The following is a 25,811-nucleotide window of genomic DNA, read 5'->3' as shown; positions in this document are numbered from 1 at the left end:
AAGCTGCATAGGAATATCCTAATTACAGTGAATTTAACGTCACCACTCTACTTTCTATCCATGAGCTTTATCCTCTTTATTGACCCATGAGCCTTATCTTCCTCTTCCCCCACCCCACCCTGGAAATGACAACCTGAAGATTTCTTGACAATTACTACCCAATGTTTTCATTATATGAGTGCACATTCACTCTATTAGCTCATAAACACATCTATAGGCTTCTTAAAATCATATCACTTTTAAGTGAGCAAAAAATAAAAAATTCTACCTCTGCATTTAAGCTACCGTACTCATTATTTCCTAATTATATGTGCAGACCATTCCTTGATATTCCACACACAATATTGTATTAACCTTTCAAATTCAGATCAACTGCGTTTGAATTCTGAGAGATAATTACTTTGGAGCATGAGTGTTTTTGTGGTTAGTCATTTAAATAATACTTGCATATTTTCACACTGAGAATATAGTATATAGTTCAGAAATTGCTTTTTACACTTGAAAACTATGAGGAAGTGGTGAGGCCCAGCTGTAGTGCTGGCAACATCCAAGAACCAAAGATGTTGGGTATTTTGTTTGGTTTTGGTTTTAATCATCTGGTTATCAAGAGCAAGACCCAAAAAATGACTGTATAAACACTTTGACCCTAAATAATGACAAATTTTCTAAATATGCACTGAATTAGCATTTACTGTACAAAATACACAGAACGTTCCACAACTCCAGTAAGGTTATGGTTCAGTAAAACTTCTGACGGTCAGTAAAAGGTATTACAACCAATTCATGCTGAACATGAAAGTATCTTTGGCCGTAAGTTTAGCTATTAAGAAAGCACTTACAGAAACAGCAGGAAAAATCCCAAAGAATTTATCTTACCTGCAAATACAAACCCACGCTCTTCTATTAGAAAGACAGTTATACAAAAAAACTTCTTGTAATCCTACGAATTCCAAATATTAGCATGTTCATCTCCAAATTTTGAGGTAAGAGACTGGAAATAAATTCAGACTCTCTGACTTCTCAGTTTCATTCTACTTACATAAACATCAGAATTTAACTGTTCCCACCTTGATGTCCTTCGTGTCACAATTTTTTTTATGAGCACACCTCTCACGTACTCCCACAACCCAAGCTGAATCTCATGCACTTAACGAAGCTGCTGTTGCAATCTGCAACTGTAGCGTATGGCACCAGAGGCTGCGCGATAGGTGCTAAGAGGAGGCAACCAAACAGCATCTGCCCTCTTTGGTTAGACTGAGCAGGTCCAAGACTCTTGCCCATCTGATGGCAACGCCCTTCTGACAAGCCCATACTAGCTCTTGCTCTCAGCCACCCCATAGCCATTTCAGCCAGCTGGCTTCATTTTTTCCTCCAAGCGTACCCTCTTGTCTGCTGCTTGTAAGACTATCTTAACACCCAGTGTATTTCAACTCCCACCAGTCCCTTTTGTATTTACATAAATAAGGCACTGACATGCAGACACTAAAGTTTTTTAGGTAAAATTAGAGAAAATGCTTAAAATTACTGTAGGTCTGGATCCAGGATACTTACTATAGCAACTGAAGTGCAAACCAAGTATGACATTTTTGTCCATTGCAAGATTCTTGCTAATGACTTGGACAGAGTGAGTTTTTTATCCCAATTCTGGGGCCAGTGCACCATGGAAACTCAAAGTTTCCCACAAAGTAACTCAAGCTAAACCTGTATGTAATACATCTATCCAACCTCAGTTTTACCAAAACATGCTTTGGTGATTACCATGAATTTTCTAGTAACAATTAGAAAATGTCAAGGTTTTTCAATGAAGAAAACTCATCCCTAGTATACTACTCCAGTACTCCAGGGATTAATTTGCTGCAAATCTTTTTCCTTCAAAGATGAAAAGCAACTTTTCAACAGTTTTACATTTCAACAGCATCTTCTGCATGCGAGACCACAACGCAAGTTCTAAAGATGCTGTTTAATATGCATCTGTATGCAAGAGCTCAGATGACCATATTAAAAACTGAGTTCTTAGCTAGCCAGATATCTTCTATGGACTCACAGTGCTGGGTGTCAAAGAGAGTAGGTGCCAGGCGGATGACATTGTGAACAGCAGACTGAAGAGAAGTGGGAGGTGACAGAATAGGATCCACTATTGTGTCTAAATCAGAAACCTTCCAGGTGTCTGGAGATTTTTTCACACACCCACAGTCTGTCTCTACCGGACACACCAAGGCAGATCCAGTTACACAGAAAAAGAAAGAAAAAAAAAGTGGTGGAAAAATTATAACAATGACAATGGAGAAATTAGAACAGGAACACTCAGATAATGAGAAATAAAAGCATGACAGTTGAAATAAAATTCTCAATTTCTTTTCTTCCCAGGAGCATATAAGCTTCTCCTTACATAAATCTATTTTACAGGATTTCATTCAAGTACATTCAGAGTAATAAACACAAAGCCAGTCCTCAGGTAGAATAATTACTTTTATAAAATCAAAAAGTTATCATTCAGAGATCTTGTAACCTCCTGAGGTAGGTCTGGAAGTGGGTATGTGTACCTTCTGAGGTTTATATTTACAAAATAGTGAATTATTTTTGGTTGGTGATCTTAAAAGTCACGAGCTGTCCTTTCCCACCTGTGGAAAAGGAATCCACATGTCTGAAAACATGAGTGTTGCAAATCTGTCACTTCACTCTGCAATTCAGTCATTCCGTATCCTTAAGACTTTTCCATAAAACCGCAGTGATGGGGTTCGTACAGCCTTTATATTAAACTAAAGGTATTGTAAAATCACTAATACCAATGGAAAGACTGGGAGGTTTAGGTTCTGTTTGGATAGTTTCACTTCTTGACCTTGGGGGAGGTGGGCTGGGGCATTTCTGTCATTCTTTCCTACAGAGATGTTCAGACTGTGTTCCCTCCATCTCTTCCTCCTCATTTGGAAGCATGCTGCAAGCTTTGCTGGAGTATTCAGTTTTAAGTACTGGAACATATGTGAATATTGCAGAAGCTTTGCTCTAGCGGTCATTGCTTATCTCATTTTTAGACCTCTCCTAGGAGACCAGGTAAACTAAGTCCTGTGTTTAGACCCATGGGATTGTGCATTTTTATTCGTATTACGTGTGTTTTCCTAGCTAACCATTTCTTAAGAATTCTGATTTTGCTAAGATGTGAGCAGAGAGGTGGGCTTTTGTCAGAATGAGAACTTAAAGCACAAATATCATGACCTGCTTCCTTCAGTCTCCAATGTAAATTAAAAAGAAATGGTAATTTTATAATGCAGATGGTATTATTAATTATAGACATGGTAGCCAGTTTTGGACATCAAGTTCTGAAGAGTACTCTGGAGGGGCAGCTCCTTCACTAATGAAGGCAGAAACAAGTGAACAGCATCAATACTAGTTACTCCATTTCAGAAATGCTTCAAGCATCACAAATTTTCATATCTCAGTTGGAGCAAAAACCTCCCATAGTTTTATTCTATTTTTCTATTTAGTCTCCTTCTGAGAAGCAATATTATTTTTACTTGTTCACTAGCTTTATTTTATTTGACAAAAAGCAACATACTGTAAATAGTTGTTTATAATATAGTTTGCCACAAAGTTCATTTCATTATTATATTGAAGCACACAAACTAATTGAAAAGCTGTTAGAGACAGCACAGAATCTGTGAAGGAACACGTGCTCCATTTAGTACTATACCAGCTAGTGAAATTTCAAGGAAAACATTCATTCTCCTAAGAAAACTTCATGGCAAGAGGCCAAAATGCTTCATATCAAATGACTAATGTCCAATCCACAGAATAATATCAAGACTTCTCAAACTTGCATCTTCTACCACAGAGGTGATGCCAACGCTGGGTCTCCTAAGATTACTCCTTCTCTTTATTACTGCTTTCCAAACCATGTTTATTAATAAACACCACACTTAAGTGCTTACCAGATTTTGATCTTCCATGTGTTGAGCTAGAAGCAATGGTGAGAGACTGTGGTTTAACTGGATCTACTGGTACAGCATAAGTGCCAGCACTTGGAACTTGGATGTAAGGTCCTACTGCTGCCACCCTTCCTGAAGCACTTAAGGATGATTGGGGTGATGAAGTTCCATTAATACGATTCAACTAAAAAAATCAGACAAATTGAAACATGAACTTCCATTTAATCTAGGCATCTGTGCATGAACAGGAGGTCTAAATTTAATTACCTAGAACCATGCACTGTAGCTAAGAAACCTTAATTATTAAGTTACCATATTCCAAAAAAAGTAGAAAGTACAAATTTTATTCCCTAAAATCAACACCTGAAAAATTAAATTTCTCAGCCACAGCACATACATTTCTTGTAGAAACCTTTATCTGTATAAGGTCTCTTTCATTTTGCCTTTCTTAGGCAAATGGGCTAAAATTAGTTCTTAAATAATTAAATACGTTGAGGTTTTTTTCTTAAATCAATTACCTCCAGCTAGGAATACATATGGGAATGCAGGAATTATCTCTCTAGTCCTTAAGACAAATGGTCTACTGTGCAACTGATTTCTATTCAAAGTTCCAGGCAAGTATTAAGACCAACTTTATCAGACCATTTGTATTTTTATCCATTTTCCATATTGGAAGATCAATATTTTATAACAACAAACTCTTTATGCTTTCATACTTTGAAACACAGCCCATAATCACACCTTCTTTCCTAGAAATATAAACCCTACAATTTGTAATATAGTATCATCTGTGCCACAAAGAAAAATAGATAGGAACACATTCTGTCTAACAGTTTTCTGATATATATGCAAAACCTTAAAATAGCTTTAAGGCAGCTGCTACTTTTAAAATAGGTTCTTTAGATTTAATTGTATTACTCAGCTGGGAAAAAGTGAGATTCTACGTAGTTTTTCTAGGCTCTTGATAAACTAAAGTGTGGCCCTTTTAACAGTTTATCTTACAGGAATGTTTTCTTTTTGACGTGCCTCAACTTTTTTCTTGTATAGTCGTTCACGCAGCTCATTGATTCGCTTGTCCATCATAGCCACCTCCATATTACGTTTATTTAAGAGTTCTTTCTGCTGCTGAAGCTTGGAGTTCTGCTCCTGGTTAAGCCTGTTACGAATCTTTAAAAAAAAAAAAAAGCACACTTGTTAGGACAGTTACTTCATTTTGTCTGTTGTCAAGTTGTTTTTTAATACAGTGTTAAACATCGGCTATGTTCTGATGTCTCTAATGTTATGTTTCCACAGCGCTTGTCAAATTAGCCTTTGCAACCATGAACAACTCTAAAAAGAAAGCAGCAAAAGATGTCCTAATAAACTAGTGGATACTTATTAAAAACACGTAGACTGCATCCCATTTATAGCAAATGGATTGAAGAATTAGGCATAAAGACATCTCAGAACTGAATTACACCACGAAAAATTAAGCCACAGAAAATGCTTGTTAAAAGTTATGTTTAAGCAGCAAGACAATTTGAATATCATGAAAACTAAGTGATATAAAACTTGTAACAGAAACTACGCTCTTGATTCTGTTTCTAGTTCCACATAAAGCTTCTTGATGTCTGGAGGGGAGGTTAACTGAACTGCTAGTGCAGGGACTGGGCACAGATTTTCCTCTCTACGTAGGGATTAAACTGAAACCTTCACAGCATATTTCCAGTAATATTAGGGGATGAATGACCTTTATGGTTTAAATCAACCATGCCAGTCTCTTTAATTATTTATCTTGCTTTCCCATTGGCATTTTTTCATACCTTCAGTAACTCTTAGAATACTGTCTCAGTGTTCCAATTTTCATGGTAATGTTACATGCAAAAAAAAACTGAGGCAAATTTAAGTCTTGATATACGTGTATGGGATCATTGCGAAGCACAAGAGAGAAATCTTAATCTATTGTGCATCTTTGCACTTAGAAATACTCAAAAGGTAGATACCTGATCTAGTAGAAGGTGTCTCTGCTCATTGCGGGGGGGTTGGACTAGATGACCTTTAAAGGTCCCTTCCAACCCAAACTATTCTATGATTCCATATGCCTTGTATAAATGGAGAAAAGGGAAAGAGAGGGGAAAAAGGACTTCTATTACTAATTCATGAAAACATGTGATGGATTAATTTGTATGTTGTATTTGCTCATGTACAGAAATGAGTAAGACTAATTTTGGAATTTAATTTAATTTTGAAATATTAAATGTATATTAGAGCTGTTGCCTTGATCACAATAAAGTACATGAGTAAATAAAAAAAGCCCTACAATCCTGACACATTTGCACACGAGTAAGTATTCCATAACTTTTAAACCTAAAAACTGGACAAAATTCTATGTAAATGGAATATTTAATTACTCTTGTGAGAACTACATTGTAGATGTAACAATCTTCTTGGAGGAAGATCTGCAATAGTGATACAGGGAATACTGTGCGAATATACTGCAGCTGTAGTGCATTACATAGTGCAGCTTATGGTTTTGATGATTCTATTAAAATGTGTTATTCAATTCCTATGTATTTTGTTTATTTACACCAGATGTTATAGCTTGTTTTCACAATATATTTTAAATATAATTTTATTCACTGTCCAGCCATGTTTCCAAGGTAAGAGGACATCTAAACGAGCTTGCTACATCCAGTTCTTTGCAAAATAGGAAAGTACTGAAATGATTTTTTTAAATTTTTTTTTAAGAGAGATTAAAACAAATACCAGATGTCAACATGCAGTATTTCAGTATTAGGCACTGAGAAATTCCCTTGAGAACACTTGCACGCTTTGTATCATTATGTGTATAAGCATCAACAAAAACAGTTTTTAAAGCTAATGAAATTCTGTTTTAAAGAGGGTTATATGCTAGCTAAAACCTCACACATTAACAGCATTCCAGTTCACCAGTTTTATAAGATGTCATGGAACCAAATGGCCACCCCTAAGAGCAGTAATACAGCTTTTTAAAATCTACAGCTATCATGCAAATAGCATTTCTCCATTACTTACCTGTAGCTCTTGATACAACTTTTTTAATTCTACTGCTGCAGGTCCCGTCATTTGTCCATTGTAAGACTGAAACCCATTCAGTTTCCCTTTCCTTAAATCCTCCAGTTGCTGAGTAAGTTGATCCACTTTCAACACTGCAGCCTGTAGCTCCTGCTGCTTTTCCTGGAACATGGCACTTATATGCTCAATTTCAGTTGCTAATATTAAGAAGATAAAAATAACAAAAAACAATTCAGTAAAGCAGAAATTGTTAATTTTTTTAATTCTGTGAGTATTGATAAATACAATACACTAATTTTAAATTTAGTATATGCATGCACATATAAAATATTTATGTGTTGGTAATTTGCTAACAGTCAATATTTCCTAACAGAATAGACTTATTCTGACTTTATGCCTGACTATATAAAACAAACAAAAAGTTACATCATATACAATTTCATATAAGCACAGGACCCACTGCAAAACAAAAACCGTTCTATCTGAAATCCTGCTGCAATGCTAGTCATGCAGTGAATAATAAATTAAATCAAATAAGTTACTTAAAAATTCCACATACATAGATTGCCGTTCATGATCTTGCTGTAGTCCACTTGTCCTCTCATGGCACGGATTTTTTTCAGTTTTGTCTCTTGGGTTTCAACACGTTCTTTAAGTTTTTGAAGCTTTTCACTCTCAGAAACAGACTGCTGCTGACGACGTTCTTGCTGCTTCAGGTAACGCAAACGTTGCTCCTGACAAAATGAGGTTTTAGACAAGAGGTACCTGTTACTCATTTATTTTAAAAAAAGTTAACTTAGGAAAACCCATCACTGTGATCAGTGGTTTTTTGTGGTTTTTTTTGTTTGTTTTTTTTTTTTCTCCTCAGAAATCAAAAGTTGTATCTAGTTAAAATATATATCAGTCCTAGAAAAACTCTTAATGTTAATTGAACAGATCTGTTTTAGAGCAGAGATTCAAGACCTTTTAGACCAAATACCAAATTTACACGTATGTTCAAATACAACCCTACCCTGAACACAAACACATCTGTGAAGCTTCCTCTGGCATTTGTTTCCCGCCGCTATTAACACTTTTCCTGTTGTTGCAAAATGAACTTCCAATGCTGCTATCCAGCTTCCCAAAGACGACAAAATATGTCCAACAGACCACTTTAAACAAGCTGACCTACTGTAAGATAATGTTCCAGTTCTAAAATACCAGTGCTTCTGCTAGGCACACAAGGAAAATGTTTCTTTTTCTACGTTATTTCCATCAAAAAAGAACAACAGAATTGATAGGTTGATTCCTAAGTAATCCAAGCATTCAATGCATACTGTATAGTACCCACAACAATGTCAAAAACATTACAGCCTCTCCCCACTCTGAAAACGTACTTAGATTCTTACATATCAGAGACTTTAGAAACGTAATACATGAATATATACGAAGAGGGCATATTCTCATCTCACACCCCTATTACTATACTGGAGTGAATGAGCTACTAAAGATGAGCACAGAGTCAAGACTGATCTATCACAGATCATGAAGTGGGCCTCACAAGAGAGACAAAAAGCCTAGCAATATTTTTATAAAGGCATAACTTGACTTGACATAGGTTGTTATAGTATCATTTACACTGCAATTGTACACCTGAATACGAGCCGGCAGTGTGCCCAGGTGGCCAAGAAGGCCAACAGCATCCTGGCCTGTATCAGCAATAGTGTGGCCAGCAGGAGTAGGGAAGTGATTGTGCCCCTGTACTTGGCACTGGTGAGGCCGCACCTCGAATACTGTGTTCAGTTTTGGGCCCCTCACTACAAGAATGATGTTGAGGTGCTGGAGCGTGTCCAGAGAAGGGCAACGAAGCTGGTGAGGGGGCTGGAGCACAAGTCTGATGAGGAGCAGCTGAGGGAACTGGGGTTGTTCAGTCTGGAGAAGAGGAGGCTGAGGGGAGACCTTATCGCTCTCTACAGCTACCTGAAAGGGGGTTGTGGTGAGGTGGGTGTTGGTCTCTTCTCCCAACCAACTAGTGATAGGACGAGAGGAAACACCCTCAAGTTGCACCAGGGGAGGTTTAGATTGGATATTAGGAAAAATTTCTTCACTGAGAGGGTGGCCAAGCATTGGAAGAGGCTGCCCAGAGAGGTGGAGTCGCCATCTCTGGAAGTGTTCAAAAAACGTGTGGATGTGGTGCTTCAGGACATGGTTTAGGGGACATGGTGGCGCTGGATTAACGGTTGGACTTGATGATCTTGAAGGTCCTTTCCAACCTTAGTGATTCTGTGAAATGTTGTATATTGCCTAGGTTAAGATTAACTTGGTAGTACAATGGATTTCTCAAGCTCTTTCTTGAACTTATCTAGAATGAATTAGCATGTTTTTCTGTATCCATGAAACTTATGTTTGCGTATATTGAAGAAAATTTGTACTTATTATGATCTGTATATAATTATTACCTTAGCAACCAACATTTGCTGTTGGTTTTCAATCTGCTGCTGTTGTCGGGCAGCCATATCTTGAAGTTCGGAAAGAGTGAGCTCAACACGTGGATTCCCAACCTGCAGAACACAAAATGTTAACTTTAATGTGTTGATGTTGTCAACATCAACAAAATACTAACAAAATGTTAAGTATTCTGCCTATAGAAGCAGAATCCTCACTCCCCAGAGGAAGGCTAAAGCCTCCTCCCCAGTCCTCAGAGAAATAATAACAATAGATAACTAGGAAAAGTAAGGAACCTCAGAGCAGAAAGAAAGGACACAGACCATACACATACCAGGGACAGAAAAAGCAAAAAGGGTAAAAACAGATGAAAGAGGAAAACACTAAGAGACAAAAGAAACAAGAGAAAAAACCCCTCATACTACGTTTAACACCGCTCTGTTAAAATGTTCTGAAGAATTGGTACACAGTGCTGGTATGGCACATGTGATAACACACATGCAAGCAGGTATTTTAAGCAGTAATTGGCATCTGAAGCTTCTTTCCTTTCCTAACATTTTCAGTGTAACTGCCTTGGCAGCTTCAACTGGTGGCTAGCATTATTTACTTAGTGCAGGACAAGACCACATGAGAACCCTTAGATAAAGGCTGTCACTAAGCTCACATCCAAAGATGGTGAAATTTCCTGGCAGATTGGAGCATTTAAGGTCAGAATCGGTGAAAAACTGTCTCTACAAAGTGAGGAAAAATAAAGTTGATCCCCTTTGAATAAGTAAGTGGCTATTACTGAGTGAACTTTGAAAATACGTTAGTGGAGCTTTATCACTTCTTTTGCATTTCAAAACTAACAAATAATTTACAAAATTGGGGTAGAGAGCTAATTACTGAAAATTATTTTAAATTTATATAATGCTGTGACAATGTACAAGACCAAGTATTATGTGTTTTTAAAAAAATGAATGCATTGTTTCAGTATATTCACAGTTCTACAATATTCAACAAATATAATGTAAATCTATACATTAAATTACTTCAATTCAACCACATTTTTTACTGTGCAATCACAAGAAAGAGTGCAGTGTAACAAGACAAATTCCAGGAGCTGACACTTGCCAAATCCCTGCTTTGCTACTGAGAAAACAAAAACCCACAACCTTAGAATTGCACAGTTTAACCACAACTTTAGACTTTGTGCACAAAGAGAATACCAGCCTTTGAAAAATTATGCTGGAAAGTTCAGAACAGCCCAACATCTGTTTCAACGTATTTACATGTAACTCAATCACTGGATCAATGTAACAACTAGATTACTGCATTGTAATAATTCAATAAAGAATTTTCACCAAACTACATGACTACATTATTAGTAAACCAAATGAAAATTGCATCATTTCCTATCCCAAATATAGTCAGTACTACTGAAAAATAAAAAAGAATTAAATGTTTTGGATATATTGATAAATAAAACTACGTTTCAAGTGAATGTTTACAAAATGGAACAAGGTCTAAACATTTTACAGACATACAAAAAAAAAAAGGAAAGGGAAAAACCACGAAACCCCAAATATCACCCCACCCCAATCAACGAAGCATCAGATTGTGGATACAATCAAACCCAAACCCAGCAGAATGCTCATTTAGCAGCTCACTTTTTCTGGGCCCACCCTACTGACTTGCAGTGCAGTTCTGTGGTGATCTTGCCTGACAACGTGTCCCCTGCAATACTTGTACTTCATGCTAAGAAAAATAAAATCCTTCTCTAACATCTTGTTGATACCAAAGTATCTCAGCCACTTTGAATGGCTTGTTTCACACCCCTACATCAAATTCCTACTTAAGTATCAGTTCTCCAGTCAATACATAATACAGAACTCTTTCTTTAAGCTTCAGTCAGGAAAGGAAAATAATATTTGTTTTAAAGTAACTGATTTCTCTGTGTTTTTTTTGTTTGGTTGGGTTTTTTTGCTACTTGAACTCCAATTAATATTTCATGTTTTTGCACACAATTATTCATGCAAGAAAGGCACCTCAAGGTCAGTCACTAAACTGAGCTGGATTTGGAACACTAACTTTTAAAGTTACTGCATCTTAGATGCACGATATAGACATGTCAGACTAAAATTTTTAGAGAACGTTATTGTCCCTCTGAACATTTCCTACTAAATAAATTATGGAGCAAAATTGTAATTCTTAGGAGATACTGCAACTGAAACTTCTCTTACTAGTCAACAATAATGAAAACTGTTTATGGTAGAGAAGTAATTTAAAAAAATAATCTATGTATTTACAGTTATAGCTATATAGAATAGTGGAACTAGAACAAAAGGTAAAATCCACCCAAACCATTAATTTTCTATTTCAATATTTTGTTAGGTAACACAGTAATTAGAAAAAAAGATTGAACTTAGTAATGTGTATTTTTTTTTATTAGCATGGCTTATGACAGACAAGAGTCCTTTGCAACATTCTTTAGGCCAAATAACTTGTACGCACTTGTGGCCACCCCAGCTAATAAATCAAAGAGAAACATTTTATTATTAATTACAGACTGAAAGGCAGTAATTGTGCAAAAAAGTAAGGAAGCTTTTACAAGTGTTATACACAACCCAAAAAGTGCTCACTTGAGACAAGAAAATTATGTAGAAAAACCAGATGCTGCTCACAGAACATGTTCAGGCTCTGCTCACTTCCTTTGGCATGACCTTTGCCAGAAAAAAATAAACCTCTACATGTGCTTCTGCCAGACTCTGTAGGTAATTCTTAAAAGGGGCTCAGAATGGCTTGAAGGGTCCCCTCTGGATCACCAATTTTAAAAGTAAAAAAGGCAGGGGTGTGTGAATTGATAGTATTTTCTCAATACACATATGCTCTGTTTCAAAAATATACAACTTGCATCAAACTATACTAAGTCTTCTTAATGCTTCCCTCCTTTCTGCTTTGATCATCAGTTTAGATTAACAACATTGATATCTCATTCTATTTCCAGTAGTAACTTTCAGTATAACACTGTCCAAGAAAGAGAGAGATGTTTTATTCTGCTAAGAAATCTTGTTAAAAATATACCCAGACTCAAAAAGTGGTATCTGTGTAGGGGTTGTGCATATTTCAAGGTTAAAAAAGCCATTTCACCAAGTGAGAATGACAGATTTTCTAAATTAAAATGTAACCTGGAATGCACAATGACAACAAGAAACAGGTTTGTAAAAGCACCATAAACAAAAAACCAGTTTGATCCAAAAGCTCAAATTTTTTACTGCTTTAAATAAGCATATTTGAAAGTATATGTTGCAATGGCTGGAAAAAAAGTACTGCACAATTTTGTAGGATGGAAAATATAGAAGATTAATTATAAGATGAATGCAAATATTACCTTCTTCTTAAAGAAGCTACTAACTATCATAAAATTTTCCATTTAGAAAGTGTAATGTCTAAAAACCTTTTATACAAGGCAAAGCACAAGAACATGGGAAACAGTGATAATTAACCATTTAAATATAAAGGCTCTATGAGAAATCTTTTAATGTTTACCTCACTGAATACCAGTAAGTATCCCTTTCACTTAACGTAACTGCACTATAGTTAGGAAAGAAAAGAAGAGGCAGTTGAGGAAACAAAGTTTTAAACCTGTAACTTCACTCGCAGTTTGTTCTTTTTCATCCACATGGCAAAAGCTGTAAACAGACCAAGCAGAATTCCTCTTCAACATCAAATCAATTATTTTCAGATAGACTGTTGCTGATTTCAGGTCTCCAAAATAGGGCAGCATAATTTTTGAAACAGCATGAAAAACACTGAATCTTTCTCTTGCCGAGGTCTAGTTGAATCAATTTATTTAGAGCATTTCATCTTAGTTGAATCTGCTTGTAATAAGCCGTATGCAAACACCACCGCTGAAAAAAAAGTCAGTCTCGGTCCTTCTTCAGAACCTCAGGTTATGCAAGGCAAAGAGTGCTGCATTTTCTCAGTTCTTTAATGAGGTTGTTGGTTTCCCAAGTTGTGCTGTTCATACTAGCTATTAACAATTTCATCCATGTAGTCACTCACCTCTCATAGATGAGCCTATCACATTTAAGGTCCAGACCTCCTCCTTTCTCCTGCAGCAAGAGAATCCTACCTCCTGCAGAACTGCCTTCGGAAGGAGGTACTAAAAAGCCACTACAAATACCTACTCCTCCAGATTCCACAGATTCATTTGCTACATGGTGATACATCAAAGCAGACAGTTTTGCTGAATTGTAAATTTTTTTTCATTGATTCACAGAAGCATTTACACACAGAGATGAATAAAATGCTATAGAGCAAACACTGCATTATTAGGCACTAAAGTAGTATTATGTGTCTCACACAGACAAGAATACTTTACACCTATATCCCCTAATTTCTTAATATTGACAAGAATCTTAAAAGAATTGTTTTTGTTTAGCATGTACTTTAAAAGGTACAATGATGAGAGACAGAATTTGTAATGAACTGGAGTTTCAGCTTCTGCCATTACCCTCCTACTACAGGCTAATATTTTACCATTTGATGATTAATATTTTTGAGACAGGTGAGATGAATGGTACAGTAGTAATTAAATAGTTTGGGAACCAGTTTACAAGCTGCCTCAAAACAAGTCATACCTTAGGCATTTAATTAAGAAAAGGAACCTCCTTTAATATTTAATTCTACACATTAGTCTTGTCACTCTGAAAAGTAATTTTCTTGTTCCTCCTTCCTTTCTTTCTACCCTCACACTATGCTGTTCTGTCTATCATCACAAACTCCTCAGTCTACATGCTTCTGAGCTATTATGAAATGGCCTACTCATTGGCAACCCACAACAGTAAATGAAAAACTGCACCTAAACTCAAAATATTTGACAAGCAAAGTGTACTGTAGTCAAGACATGTAAGAAATAATGGCAGATTCCAGTGGTTTTTTGCCTTTATTCCCATTAGAAAACTATCTTTTAAGAGGAATCTAATTACGTCAATATTAAAATAAAAAATGAGACTAATCTTTTGACATAAATTACTTTTTTAAAATATGATAATTAGGATGTGGTTTGATTTTATGCATTTCTTTGCCTCTGTGTCTAAGCCACAAAGATACTTATTTTGGATCTTTTTCTAAGTTTGCACTAGTAGTAAGAACAGAAAGTTACTTTGAAAATAATAATGAAACATATACCAAACCCACACCTGAGAATGTTATGATTTCAGAAGCAAGAGCTTTAGAAGACAACAACAAATATTCAAAAGCTTTTCAGGCCACCATAATGGCCAGCAATCTCATGTTTAGGTTCAGCAACACCCAGCCACTCAAATAGCCAGTGTAAAGCATAATGTAACCAATTAATTGAAAAAAGAAAAGCAGACCACAGCAAGAATTTACCAATCATTTCCTGCATGCTATCTCTTCACATCTTTTTCTAGGTTTGCAAGAGCCACCATATCATTAACTTTCTTTATCTATTCCTTCCCTCTTTTTAAGACAGGTGTTCACACCCATCTCCCACACAATTCTTCCACAGTTCCCTTCCCAACGCCCTGCACTAGAAAGTGTAGGGTTCACGTACCTCAAGCCTCCCAAGAATGGCCAAGTTCCACCTTCTGTGCATATTCTTGTACAATGAATCATGTACAATGGACTCTCTCACATGTTTTCAAGTCTTTTTCCTATCACTCACCTCCATCACCTCTATCCTTACCCCCTCATTTACTACTTCTCTTTTAGTACTTCGGTGCACCCTTCTCCCTTGTCACAGTCAGAGATGATTCTGAGGTTAAACCACCAATTGCCAAGGTCCAACATAACCTAGATAAAATGTAATTAACCAGCGTGCACGGAGGCGAGAAAGTTTGCATCTTAGCTTCTGCCCTGGAGCCCAGAATGGCTGGTTCTGACTCTGGCCATCAAAAGGGCTATGCAGAAATTTTTTCTGCTTGTATCCCACAAATTTTTGCCAAATAGCTTATTTTTAACTAAAAAAAAAAAAAAAAAAAAAAAAAAAAAAGAAAAAAAAATCCTGTGAGGTCCTCCATACCCCACCCCTGCAAACATTTGTGATGGCTACCTTATGGTAACTATATCCTCAGCCAGAGTAAATGTGAAAGAAAACACTCTTTATCAGGGTTGGGAAAACACTAGCTTATCAAAGGCTAGAGATGGGGGGGTGCACACCTCCACAAAGAAAACCCCAAACCTCTCAAAACCCACAGACCTAGGATAAAAATCAGTACTGACTTAGAGGCAGAAACTGCAACAGATTGAGAGAGAGAAATCCAAGACACAACTCCTTTGGGCTCATGATTCAAAGAATTTACTCCTCCATGTGGGATTTATTAATGGGCCACAGAACTTTGCCATGGCAAAAAGAAACCATCATCTTCACCAGCTTAACAGAGGACGACAGCAAAGGCCAGAAAGATACTGCAAGTTGCTCCTGGGAAGGCTTAAAATGCCTACATAAAAATGCGAAGTAAATACTTTGTTTTTACTGCACATACTGAAAGACTCATAATCTGTAGCAGTTTTAAGTCATTGTTCCTTCCTAGGGCAAATGAGGGAATACAAAATTTACCTCCAGACTAGAAATTTACCTCTGTAGAGCTGTTGAACCCCAGAAATCTATATAGCTACATGACAAACACACACCTGACAGGTCTCGGACTAGGTATACAAGTGTGTGGACAAAAGAAGTGAAGTGTATTACATAAATGAGCATTTTCCCAGAACAAAGCAGACTGACAACCATGAAATGAACAGGGGCAGGTCCCGCACTCCCCAGCCAGTGAATTACAGACTGGGATCTGGGCTTTGACAGTTCCCAGCCTCCCCAGACCAGGGAACTCTCACCTCAGTGGGCTATCCCTGCATTTTCTTCCTCTGTGCTGCATTTACAGCAAAGGAAGAGCTACAACTCTGATGGCCCAACCAGCAAATTGCCAGAGCAGGAAAGAAAAGAACAGCTTGCTTTTGCCATCTCTCTGGAAAGAGATTCCCGTGGGAGATTTCCCAATTCTCCCATGCTAACTTGGACACGAGCAGCAGAAGCCCATTAGTCACATGTAACTCTTCTACCTTAAGCCTCATTCAAAGTAACATAGTTTAGGGGATGCTTTAACTAGCCCAGTTGGCAACAAAGCTTTAAAGGTTGCTGATAAGAACAGCCAGCACAGACTTTGGGTACCTGTCCTCAGCACAACAGCAGTGATGGGGAAAACAGATGGAAGTTGCAGGAGTTTATTATACCAGTTCTGTATCAAATAGGTCTTATATAAAAACTATGCAGCCTCCTTGTGCTATCTGAGGACTATGAAAGGAGAACACAGCATGGAGCATCTGCTGAAGATTATTGAATCTGACCTCCTTACATTTCTGAAACATATTGACCCTATATATCACCAAATTTAAGAATTCTTATAGATTTTGACCACATTTTCCATGAAACCTGATCCTAGTGCCATGCACAATGAAGGCAACTTGAAAATCTTATGTGAAAACTCATACATAGCACTATAAAAAGACAAAAGAAAGTATCTGTTTTCATTTAAACTAAAATAGAGTTTTTGCTGATCTCAACATGGATGACATTATTTCTAGTTTAATGGCTTTACCCACAGCTCTGCCTTGCATTTTTTTAATTGGGTCAGAAACATGCCGATAGCAGAAATCCATTTTAAAGAATCCAATGACAATAGCATGAGCCTTTTTTAGCTTAATGGAAATGAACAAGCTAATTAAACCCAGAAAAGGCAACCAGAATATTGGGAATTAAAGGAAAATACACCTACCATGTGCTATCTTCTGATAATAAAATCATCTTGAAATTAACATTACAAACAGAATCTGATAACTTTATGCAGAAATCTATAATTAAAATATTGTTTTATTTGTGCAAATAAGTACACTAACAGTTTCTTAGAATAAACAATGCTTCAACTGTATCACAATTTGCTGAAAAAGCTCACATTATCTATATTTGATAATAAATCTTAACATCTCATAAACTACACTACCTTGTTAGCAATTCTTCCAATTTGCTCATGCTAATAAGTCACTCTATATAATAAAATGTTTAAAGCCTATTCAGCATAAGCCACAGACTCCAAATTTCCTGTTTTCCCATATTGCTTTCTCAGAAATTTCACAAGTGAGGCTGTCCTCTATTTTGCACAGAACAGCTAAGAAAAAGCAGAACTTAACAACAATTAAAAACAATGTTAATATAGATTTTCAAAACTAGAAATGGATTTAAGCATATATCGAACATCTGCTACGTATGGAATAAACTTCTTATAAACAACCTCTACAATACAGGAAAGTAGTACCTGAAACTCATTTATTTAAAATACGACTTCCTTCCTTGTCCTTGCAGACTCTTATAACAGCCACAGAAATCTTATCCATGTTTATATTAACTTTAGTGTCAGCTATAATAGCCAGTACCTGATTTGAATCAAAACATCAACCTCATACTCCTTTACTAACAAAAGTATATTATCTTAAAAGAAATCATGCATTCTTATAGAAATAACATATCAGTTCTGCACAAAACTTCAGACATGTTTACAATACCCATCCTTTTACTCAGAGTAATTTTGAGTATAGACATGTTACAGTGCATGTTGAAAAGACATTGTCCAAGTTCCTTTAAAAATAGTTTTGGAATCGTATTTTTCTGGGTCTTTTAGAAAAGCAACATCTTATTCTGATAGGCTAGCTAAGTATGGTTAAGATGTACTTATTAATCAGAACAACATGTTTAGCATCAAATGTGCTTTTATTCTTCCCTTAAGTAATTGTTTCAATATTAGGTTTTTCTGTGGTGTTGTAGTATTATTTGTATGAGAACAGTACAATAAAACATTTCCAAAATACAAAAGTAGTGAAAATAAGTATCCTGTAGTTGAAAGATATGTTGTGAAACTTAGGATATGACTTGTACTTCCCATAAAATCTAAGTTGTTAAAAGCAAAAGTTGACCATGACATTTTGAAGCAACGAGCTTTTGACCATTTAAGGTCTTGAAACTTAAAAATGATAGCAAATGCACCTAACAAAATCTGATTAACTAAGAATTGTTATTCAGATATAAGGAGTTAGAAAACCCAAACTGGTCTGCATTCTAGTCATGTGACAATGAAGCCCACAATCATTTAGGCTGAGGTGCAAAAGCTCCACAGAATTTAAATAGCATGTCCTACTAAAGTGTAAAACTAACAAATTTCGAAAACTAATTAATGACCTGTTTGCTATTTTCCCATGTAATTGTAAGAGAGCACATCTTTATTTTGCAGCACTGCCCATCGGCTGTAAACATCTGCATTGCTTCAACATGCTTCAACTCCATGTTTCTGTTATTTTCTGTCTATACTAATTGTTTAACTGTTTGCTGTGAAAAAGCCAAATCAACAACTGTACACATCTTAAGAGTTCCTGCATGACTTTCTGGCTCAGTGCAATTAATAGGAGGTAGCACATATTTTAATCTTTTTCTATATGAAATAAAGGTATACCCAAATTCTTTATCAATATGAAAAGCTGTCTCTCTGCATTCATCACCAATCAGCTAACAGAAAAGGCTAGTGGATTTTGCCAGCAGTAAAAGACCTAATCATGGCAAGATGAAGCCAGCTGTCAACTACAATCAGCTTGATTCACTGCACTTTTCATATTCAATGGAAAATGTTGAGCAACACACATTTATTTCACAGTTATCAGGTTAAACTGAAAAATATAAGAACACAGACTATTTAGCTTTAAAAACACACGAAATATTTGTTCATTTGTAGTGCTACCAACTCCATGCAAAAACTGAATACCAAAAAGACGAGGAAAAACATTACTTTTTGTATTTAATTTTACCATTTAAACTGACAGAAAATCATACCACCTGAAATTTAACAGAGGCTGCCAAAGATAAAAGGCAAACGGTGCAGTCAGAATAGATACCACAATGTTATGCAAATAACCTTTCCAGTGTTTGCTGTATGCTTTTACCTACATATTTCAGCTTTTTCTTAAATCTTGCATGAAACAAGATGAATATGTGAGCCAGCAATAAAGCTAACACGTGTGTAACAGCATAAATCAAGTAGCTACAAGTCAGAGAAGACTGAAGCAAGCCAAAACCTAGACCTAAGGATTTTTAAATATTCAACATGAAAGAAAATACTAAACCCCATTAAAAATTTCTTATGTATCTAAAAAATTATGACATTATGGAAGATAAAAACATAAAAAGCTGTAATTTACCTTGTCAAACTCAGGAATGACATGCAAGTTCACCCTCTCTTCATTCTTTCAAGAAAGTAATTCAAGCATGATTCAGTGCACTTACACAAGAGATCCAGCCAAATGGGTCTCCATAAGTACACTGAAGAACTGTATGTCGAAGCACAATACAGTGAATATTCCAGATGTATAAAGACCAGGCTTATTTTTAGCAAGCAAGAAAAGGTATGAGCTGTAGAGTAAGATCATCCAGTAGGAATAAGAGAAGAAAAACAAGTTCAACTCCCTTGCTCCTAAATTAGCCAGAGGGACTTTCATTTTCTCCGCTTTGATCCAAGGAAGACTGCAGGGGGAACAAACCTAACAACAATTGTATCTGGAGGCAGCTGCGGAGAGAATAGAGAAATGGAAAGGTTCACTTGCCTGGGAAAAACATACGGGTGGGAAATAGGTATGCTAGGTGTCCAAAGGCTAAATGGACAGGAAACTAAATGAACAAGTCAGTGAATATGGAAAGGTGTGTCAGAGAAAGGAGGCCACGGCGGCACTGCACAAGAAAAACCACAGAGACTGTGGAAAAGATGAGAGGAAACACTAATCTGCAGATGACACAGCTACATGAAAGAAAGAACTCTAAAGGTGGCCTGAAAAGGAATAGTTGGCCTTGTAAGTACCAGCAGTCTCCTGCTCAGAACTGAAAGCTGCTGAGAGAGACAGGGGAGCAGTCTAAACTCTCAAGCTTTTACAATTAAGCTCTTAGAGCTGTGCACTGACACAGTGAATTCCATAACCTGTGTGCTGTAAGGAACTAGAGAAATAAAGGAAAGGACAAGTCCAATTTTCCTTACAATAAATTAATATTAAAATATTTGGCTTAACCAAAAATGGTATTAATATGACTGCAAAAGGATACAACTGTGACAAAAAGCATTGAGGTTTATAAGGACTGTGAAAGCTCAGCAATGCTTCATGAACAGTAACAAATGAACTCTAAGTAACTTTTACTTTATGAGTTAATGTGTATAATGCTATGCATCAGCTGAAGTACTTATTTATTCTAAACTATTCTACCTTTATATAAGGGCCAAGCGACTCAGGATCTATGCACAGTGACAACTGGAGGCATTTCTCCACATGCTTCATTTAGTTACAAATCTAGGGAAAAGAATTAATGTTTTGCTCCATGGTTGCAATACAAATATATGAAAATAAATACCGTAGTTAGAGGTTAAACAAACCTCATCCTCCCCCTTCCATGGACATCTGCAACTAAGTATTGCTATAAAACTGCAAAGCCATGCCTGAGGAAAAGCAAAGTCAAACCTGTAAGTGGGAACCAAAGGTATAGACTGAGTAAATGGTGAGGTTTAGGTCTTTTCTCCTCTGCAAAATGGGAAGTCATGATACAGACTGGAAAACCACATTTTGTTCTCTGTAACTTGCAGAACTATCTTTTGATGCCCAGAAGAGCAGCAGAACTATAAAGTCTGTGTATTACAGATGAGTGTGTCTAAGTTTCTGTATACTGCAAGTCTGTATACTGTAAGTATCTCATAGCCATAGCCATCTAGATAGATGCTTGGGATCTAGAGTGACAGAGATTAATATATTTGAGATTTCACAGGACATGTCAAAACACTGTTCATGACATACCAAATCCAAGAATGATGTGATTCTGCCTAAAATGTTTACAAAAGGCCTCAGAGTGAAGCATGAGGTTAGTACCATTTCAATTCCCTGCAGTTTCATAGAAGTTCTTTCTATAAGATCACATAGTTATTAGTCTTCTAGAAATGTTACCCTACATAACTATCCTTTACTGAGATGTGAAGAGACTGGGATTTCTAGTCCGGCAAGAATTCAAAAGCTATTTGTATGCATTAAATTTAGCTTTAGACTGAAATTTTTTTTTATTCCTAATTTAATGTTTTTTTCCCTTAAGTCCTTTAGTTGGATTAGTTTTTCTATTTTTTGAAGAGCAAGATACTGTGAGCTGTCTAGAAAATGCTTCAGACAGACTTAACGAAGAACTGTATCAGTCTGGGGAGAATCCAAACTCTATTAAGCTGACCCAGGGCTTGAACTAGAAGTCTGACAGTGCAGAAGGCTGCTGTAGGGGCAGCAAGGCTCCTGTTTCCGAGAGATAAAAATGATTTTAGGTACATATGTCTTAGACAAGTGAACACCCTTGATTGTAAAAGTGGCAGATAAATCATTTTTGTCTCCTTAACAACAGCAACAAACAAAAGGTGCAGCAGAAAATTAGGAAAACTTGTATCTGATTTAATTACCAGGTTTTTTACATGGTCAAAATGTTCCAGGAAGCCTGCAAGAAAGTTTCTTCAGGAAAAAAAAAAAATTTCTCTGCAAACTGTTAGAATTCCTTTTGCCTAAATTTCTTTTTATTATCTTTTAATGGAATTATTTGCTTAGACTTTGGTAGGAGACCCCTGAAAGAATCTAGATTTCCAAGACTGACATAGTTATTTGTTCATTTTAAACAAACTTGATTAAATCCCGTCTTATGTGAATGGCAGCTTCTTTCAAGTGCATTGTTAAATGTTACAAACAGAAAGTACTTAATACTTACAAGCTTATATTAAATTGAATTTGTAGCTCCGGTTTGAAGAAAAACTTCTATTCCAGACCAAGCTCTTTATCCTTCAACATTTCAAATGAGAAACTTCAAGCAAGCACATATAACATATACTCTACTTCTGAGGTTACTACTTCTGTTAAAGGTTACTAGTTCTGTTAAAAATTTAACTTGTTTACCTTTTTCCTCACAACTAAATTTTGTCATAGCTTTGCCTGGCAGGCTAAGGAAACCTGTAGGTATTTTGCCTGTGCAAGTATACTTGTGAAACCATTCAGCCATATTTGAGACTTCATCAGACGCTTTTGAGAACACATTTAAAACTTTTAATTGTCATATCATAACAAATATACAACAAAATGTATATTAGATATTTAATGCCTTTTTATCTAGTCGCATTTGTATGGATCAAATAGTTAAAACTAGTGAACAACATACAATTCCACTCAAGGATTTTGGCACCACATGTAAATCTATCTAAACTCGAAGCCTAAAATTTGACAAGCCATAGCACAGGAACTCATAAGCAATGTAGCTTTATTACTGCCACGATGGAATGGGATACACAGACTGATTGCATCAGATGGCTGTCCACTCTCCATCAGCAATCATACGCTCTCCTAATTTAAATCAGTACTATTAAAAGCTGCTTTGCATGTACTTATATGTAGAAGTTTTAACATACTTGTTAATGGAATTTCCCTGAGCAATTCCCCCAGCATGAAAGTATGATAGTCTCCTGAAGAGGTTAGACTACTTCCTGTAAAATTTTTGCTAAAAGCCTGATTTGAGACACTTCAATAGCACTAGTGAAGCTCAGTTCTGTTATCTAATCAGCACAAAATTTTAATTCTCAACTTTATCTACTGGTCACAGCTTCAAGACTAGGAAAATTTACAGGCATGTGATTCTCCAGTTTGGAATGATGGTGAAGTTTTCCTCCTCTACATGAGTTTCTTTTACACTAAAGCTAACACAAATTTCATAGTGAGAGATAAAATCTGGTTCCACTTTGTATTTCTTGGCAAAAGCTTTAGTAAATATCTATAAAGAAAAAAAAGCTTATTGGTACCAGTCTTTCTAAATCAGGGGAGCAATTTTAATATTAGAAAGAACAAAAACAAGCTAAAGAGAGCATGGTCCAGGAAACCACAAACTGACATTTTATTCTCCCCCAGGTAAATTACCAAGTAGGAAAATAATTTAAACGAAGCAACTACAGCAAGTGAGTACTGTCTTCATGTACTGACTGTTTTCATTACACTAATCTACTTCCATTCATTCCAATAGACTTCCATCATGTTCCTGTACCCCATCCTTTTTTCCTCCTGAGCCTCATCTGCTTTCTTGTTTTCTCATCTACAAGAAACTTCTCGGTTATCTGATTACCTTTTCGTCTGGACGACTGCCATCACCCCAGTCCTCTTTCTGGGACTTCCTTTATGTACATCTCTGATCCACTTTTCCTATTGATGACTGATAGCTGCACCACGACGGGTGGCTCCCAGTCCCTCTCCTGTCTACCACTGACCCCCAGTGGTTACAACTGCATTTGCTCTGTCTCACTTTTCAAACGGCTGCTGCTTCTATGGAATGAAGCTTGGATTATGCTAGGACATCTGGAAGAAAACAAGACTCAGCATTGTATGACCACTGTTCCATGGCCATTGATCACAGAAACAAAGAATAATTTCGGTAGAAAGGAGCCCCTGGAAGTCACCCCATTCAGTAACTCCTGCTCAGAGCAGTTCAGATGGCTCAGGACTTTACTCAGCTAGATAGAAATTCCGCAGATTCTGGCCTATCTGTTCCAATGTCTGTTATTCCCATTGAGAAAACATTTTTCCCAATATTTAATTAGAATTTCCCTTGTAACAACTTGTGTTCAAATCAAAGTCGCTCAGTTACACATGCAAAAGAAAGGCTGAGGAGGAAGAGGCAGCTATTCTCAGAGAAGAGAATCACTCTTGAGACACTGTCCAATCTCCCTGGCAAAGGGAAATAAATATTTAGTTACGTAAGTCTTATCTCCACATATCTATACCTTTGCGTATTGCTGGAAAGAGATCAGGCCCCAATTACAGCATAATTCTACTTCCAAGCAGGAAAGTTGTAAACAAAAGTATACCCCAAAAGGGGACCTCAGGAATAAGAGAACTAGTCAATTGACAAAATCTCACATAGTTTTTGCTTTAGACTTTGTTATGCAGAATGCAAAGCTCTCAGATGAGCACTTACAGATAAGTATTCTTTTTATAACAATGCATGTTTCACTGTTTGAAGAGACCTAGCCTATTCTGTTTTTAAATAATTAAATCCTTATTTGGAAGATAATCTAATGAAACTTAAGCATTTATATAATGTGATTTTAAGCTAACCATTATTTAAACAATTGCTGATCAAGTACATATAGTTTCAATGAACACAAAAATCTGATTGCATATGACAAAATGCCAATTAATAGAATTATCCAAATTGAATTCCAGACAGATTGCCCATCATTTTTTCCAAGACTATTGATTCAAACAGTGAAACAAACATTTATCTTAAGTTTCCTATGCATGTTACACTTACAGCTCTATCTAGATGTTAAGTAAAAATCAATTATTTCATCATTAAAGCAGTACACATAATAAAAATATACCTGAATGCAGAATATTTGGTAAGATTTGAGCTGTCTTCAATGTTCCATTGGTTTGTATTGATTTTAGGGATAGTCTAACAGTCAGTATGCCAGTAAAAATGAATAAGCCTAATGCATTACGTAAGTGTAAGCTGATTACATCCTTGATCCTGAAGCCACCTCTTTTTCCCCCTCCCCCTCCAATTTAAAACTTGGTACAACTGAAAATCTTAGTTTTATACACTTTCAAAATCTATTTGATACCATTTTTGGCATTAAACCCAGCACAATTTACATTAATGTAATCTCTTCATGTTTCAGTCTTTCTTGTGTTTTAATGATTTCCTAAACCTGGTAAAAGTCCATTTTAAAGTGATCAGTTCCCTAATAAATTTTAATTTTGTGGCCAAACTTTTTGGGGTTTTTTGTTGTTGTTGTTTTTTGTTTTTTTTTTTTTAAGTACTGAATGGCACACAGGTAGCAGTGTTATTCAAGTTACCAGGTTTGAGCTCTCATAAAAATTAACAGCAAATTAAACTAAAAAATACAAAGCCATGCTATCATAAACTTTAGTGCTGCCAGGAAGTTAGATTATAAGGCATACTGCACATGCCAGTCCTAATTTCTAAACATATTATGTCTCAAATTAAGTGTATGTGCATACATAGAGGAAAAGATCAGGGGAGGTCATTGAAGAGTTATGTTTCCCTAGCACATTATAGCACTATGATCTCACTACATTGTCAACATGACAATGGAAGCAGGATAAACAGATCTGTTCAGCAGAGGATATCAGCTAGTGTTCTCTACAGAAGAGGAACGTAGAAAGCAATACATGACTAACTGTTTTGAATAGGGAAAAAAATTCCTTCCACTAGGCCCACATGCCATACACAAAACGAGCTGCTAAAAGCTGCAAACTGACTGAACAACTTTGTTGCTGCATATTTAAGTGTGTGTGTGCATGTGAATTTTAGATGCCAATTATCAG

At 36.3% G+C, this 25,811-nt stretch overlaps 1 protein-coding gene across 1 annotated transcript in view; it reads right to left on the bottom strand.

Annotated features, from left to right (window-relative positions):
- The window catches only part of PPP1R13B (protein phosphatase 1 regulatory subunit 13B), a gene marked incomplete at its 3' end in the record, with an annotated part of 46,530 nt that overhangs the window by 8,902 nt on the left and 11,817 nt on the right, over positions 1-25,811 (bottom strand). The window contains exons 4-9 of the mRNA XM_082000971.1: positions 9,395-9,496; positions 7,516-7,690; positions 6,957-7,153; positions 4,950-5,090; positions 3,927-4,107; positions 2,023-2,200 (exon numbers count right to left, since the gene is read on the bottom strand). Of these exons, the coding sequence (XP_081857097.1) occupies positions 2,023-2,200; positions 3,927-4,107; positions 4,950-5,090; positions 6,957-7,153; positions 7,516-7,690; positions 9,395-9,496 (974 nt within the window). The remainder of the gene's footprint in view (positions 1-2,022; positions 2,201-3,926; positions 4,108-4,949; positions 5,091-6,956; positions 7,154-7,515; positions 7,691-9,394; positions 9,497-25,811) is intronic.

This window comes from Phaethon aethereus (genome assembly GCF_964289735.1).
Source record: "Phaethon aethereus genome assembly, chromosome: 5".
Taxonomy (NCBI): Eukaryota; Metazoa; Chordata; class Aves; order Phaethontiformes; family Phaethontidae; genus Phaethon; species Phaethon aethereus.
Note: the sequence above shows the minus strand (reverse complement) of the source record. Positions and strands in the feature narration are given on the sequence as shown.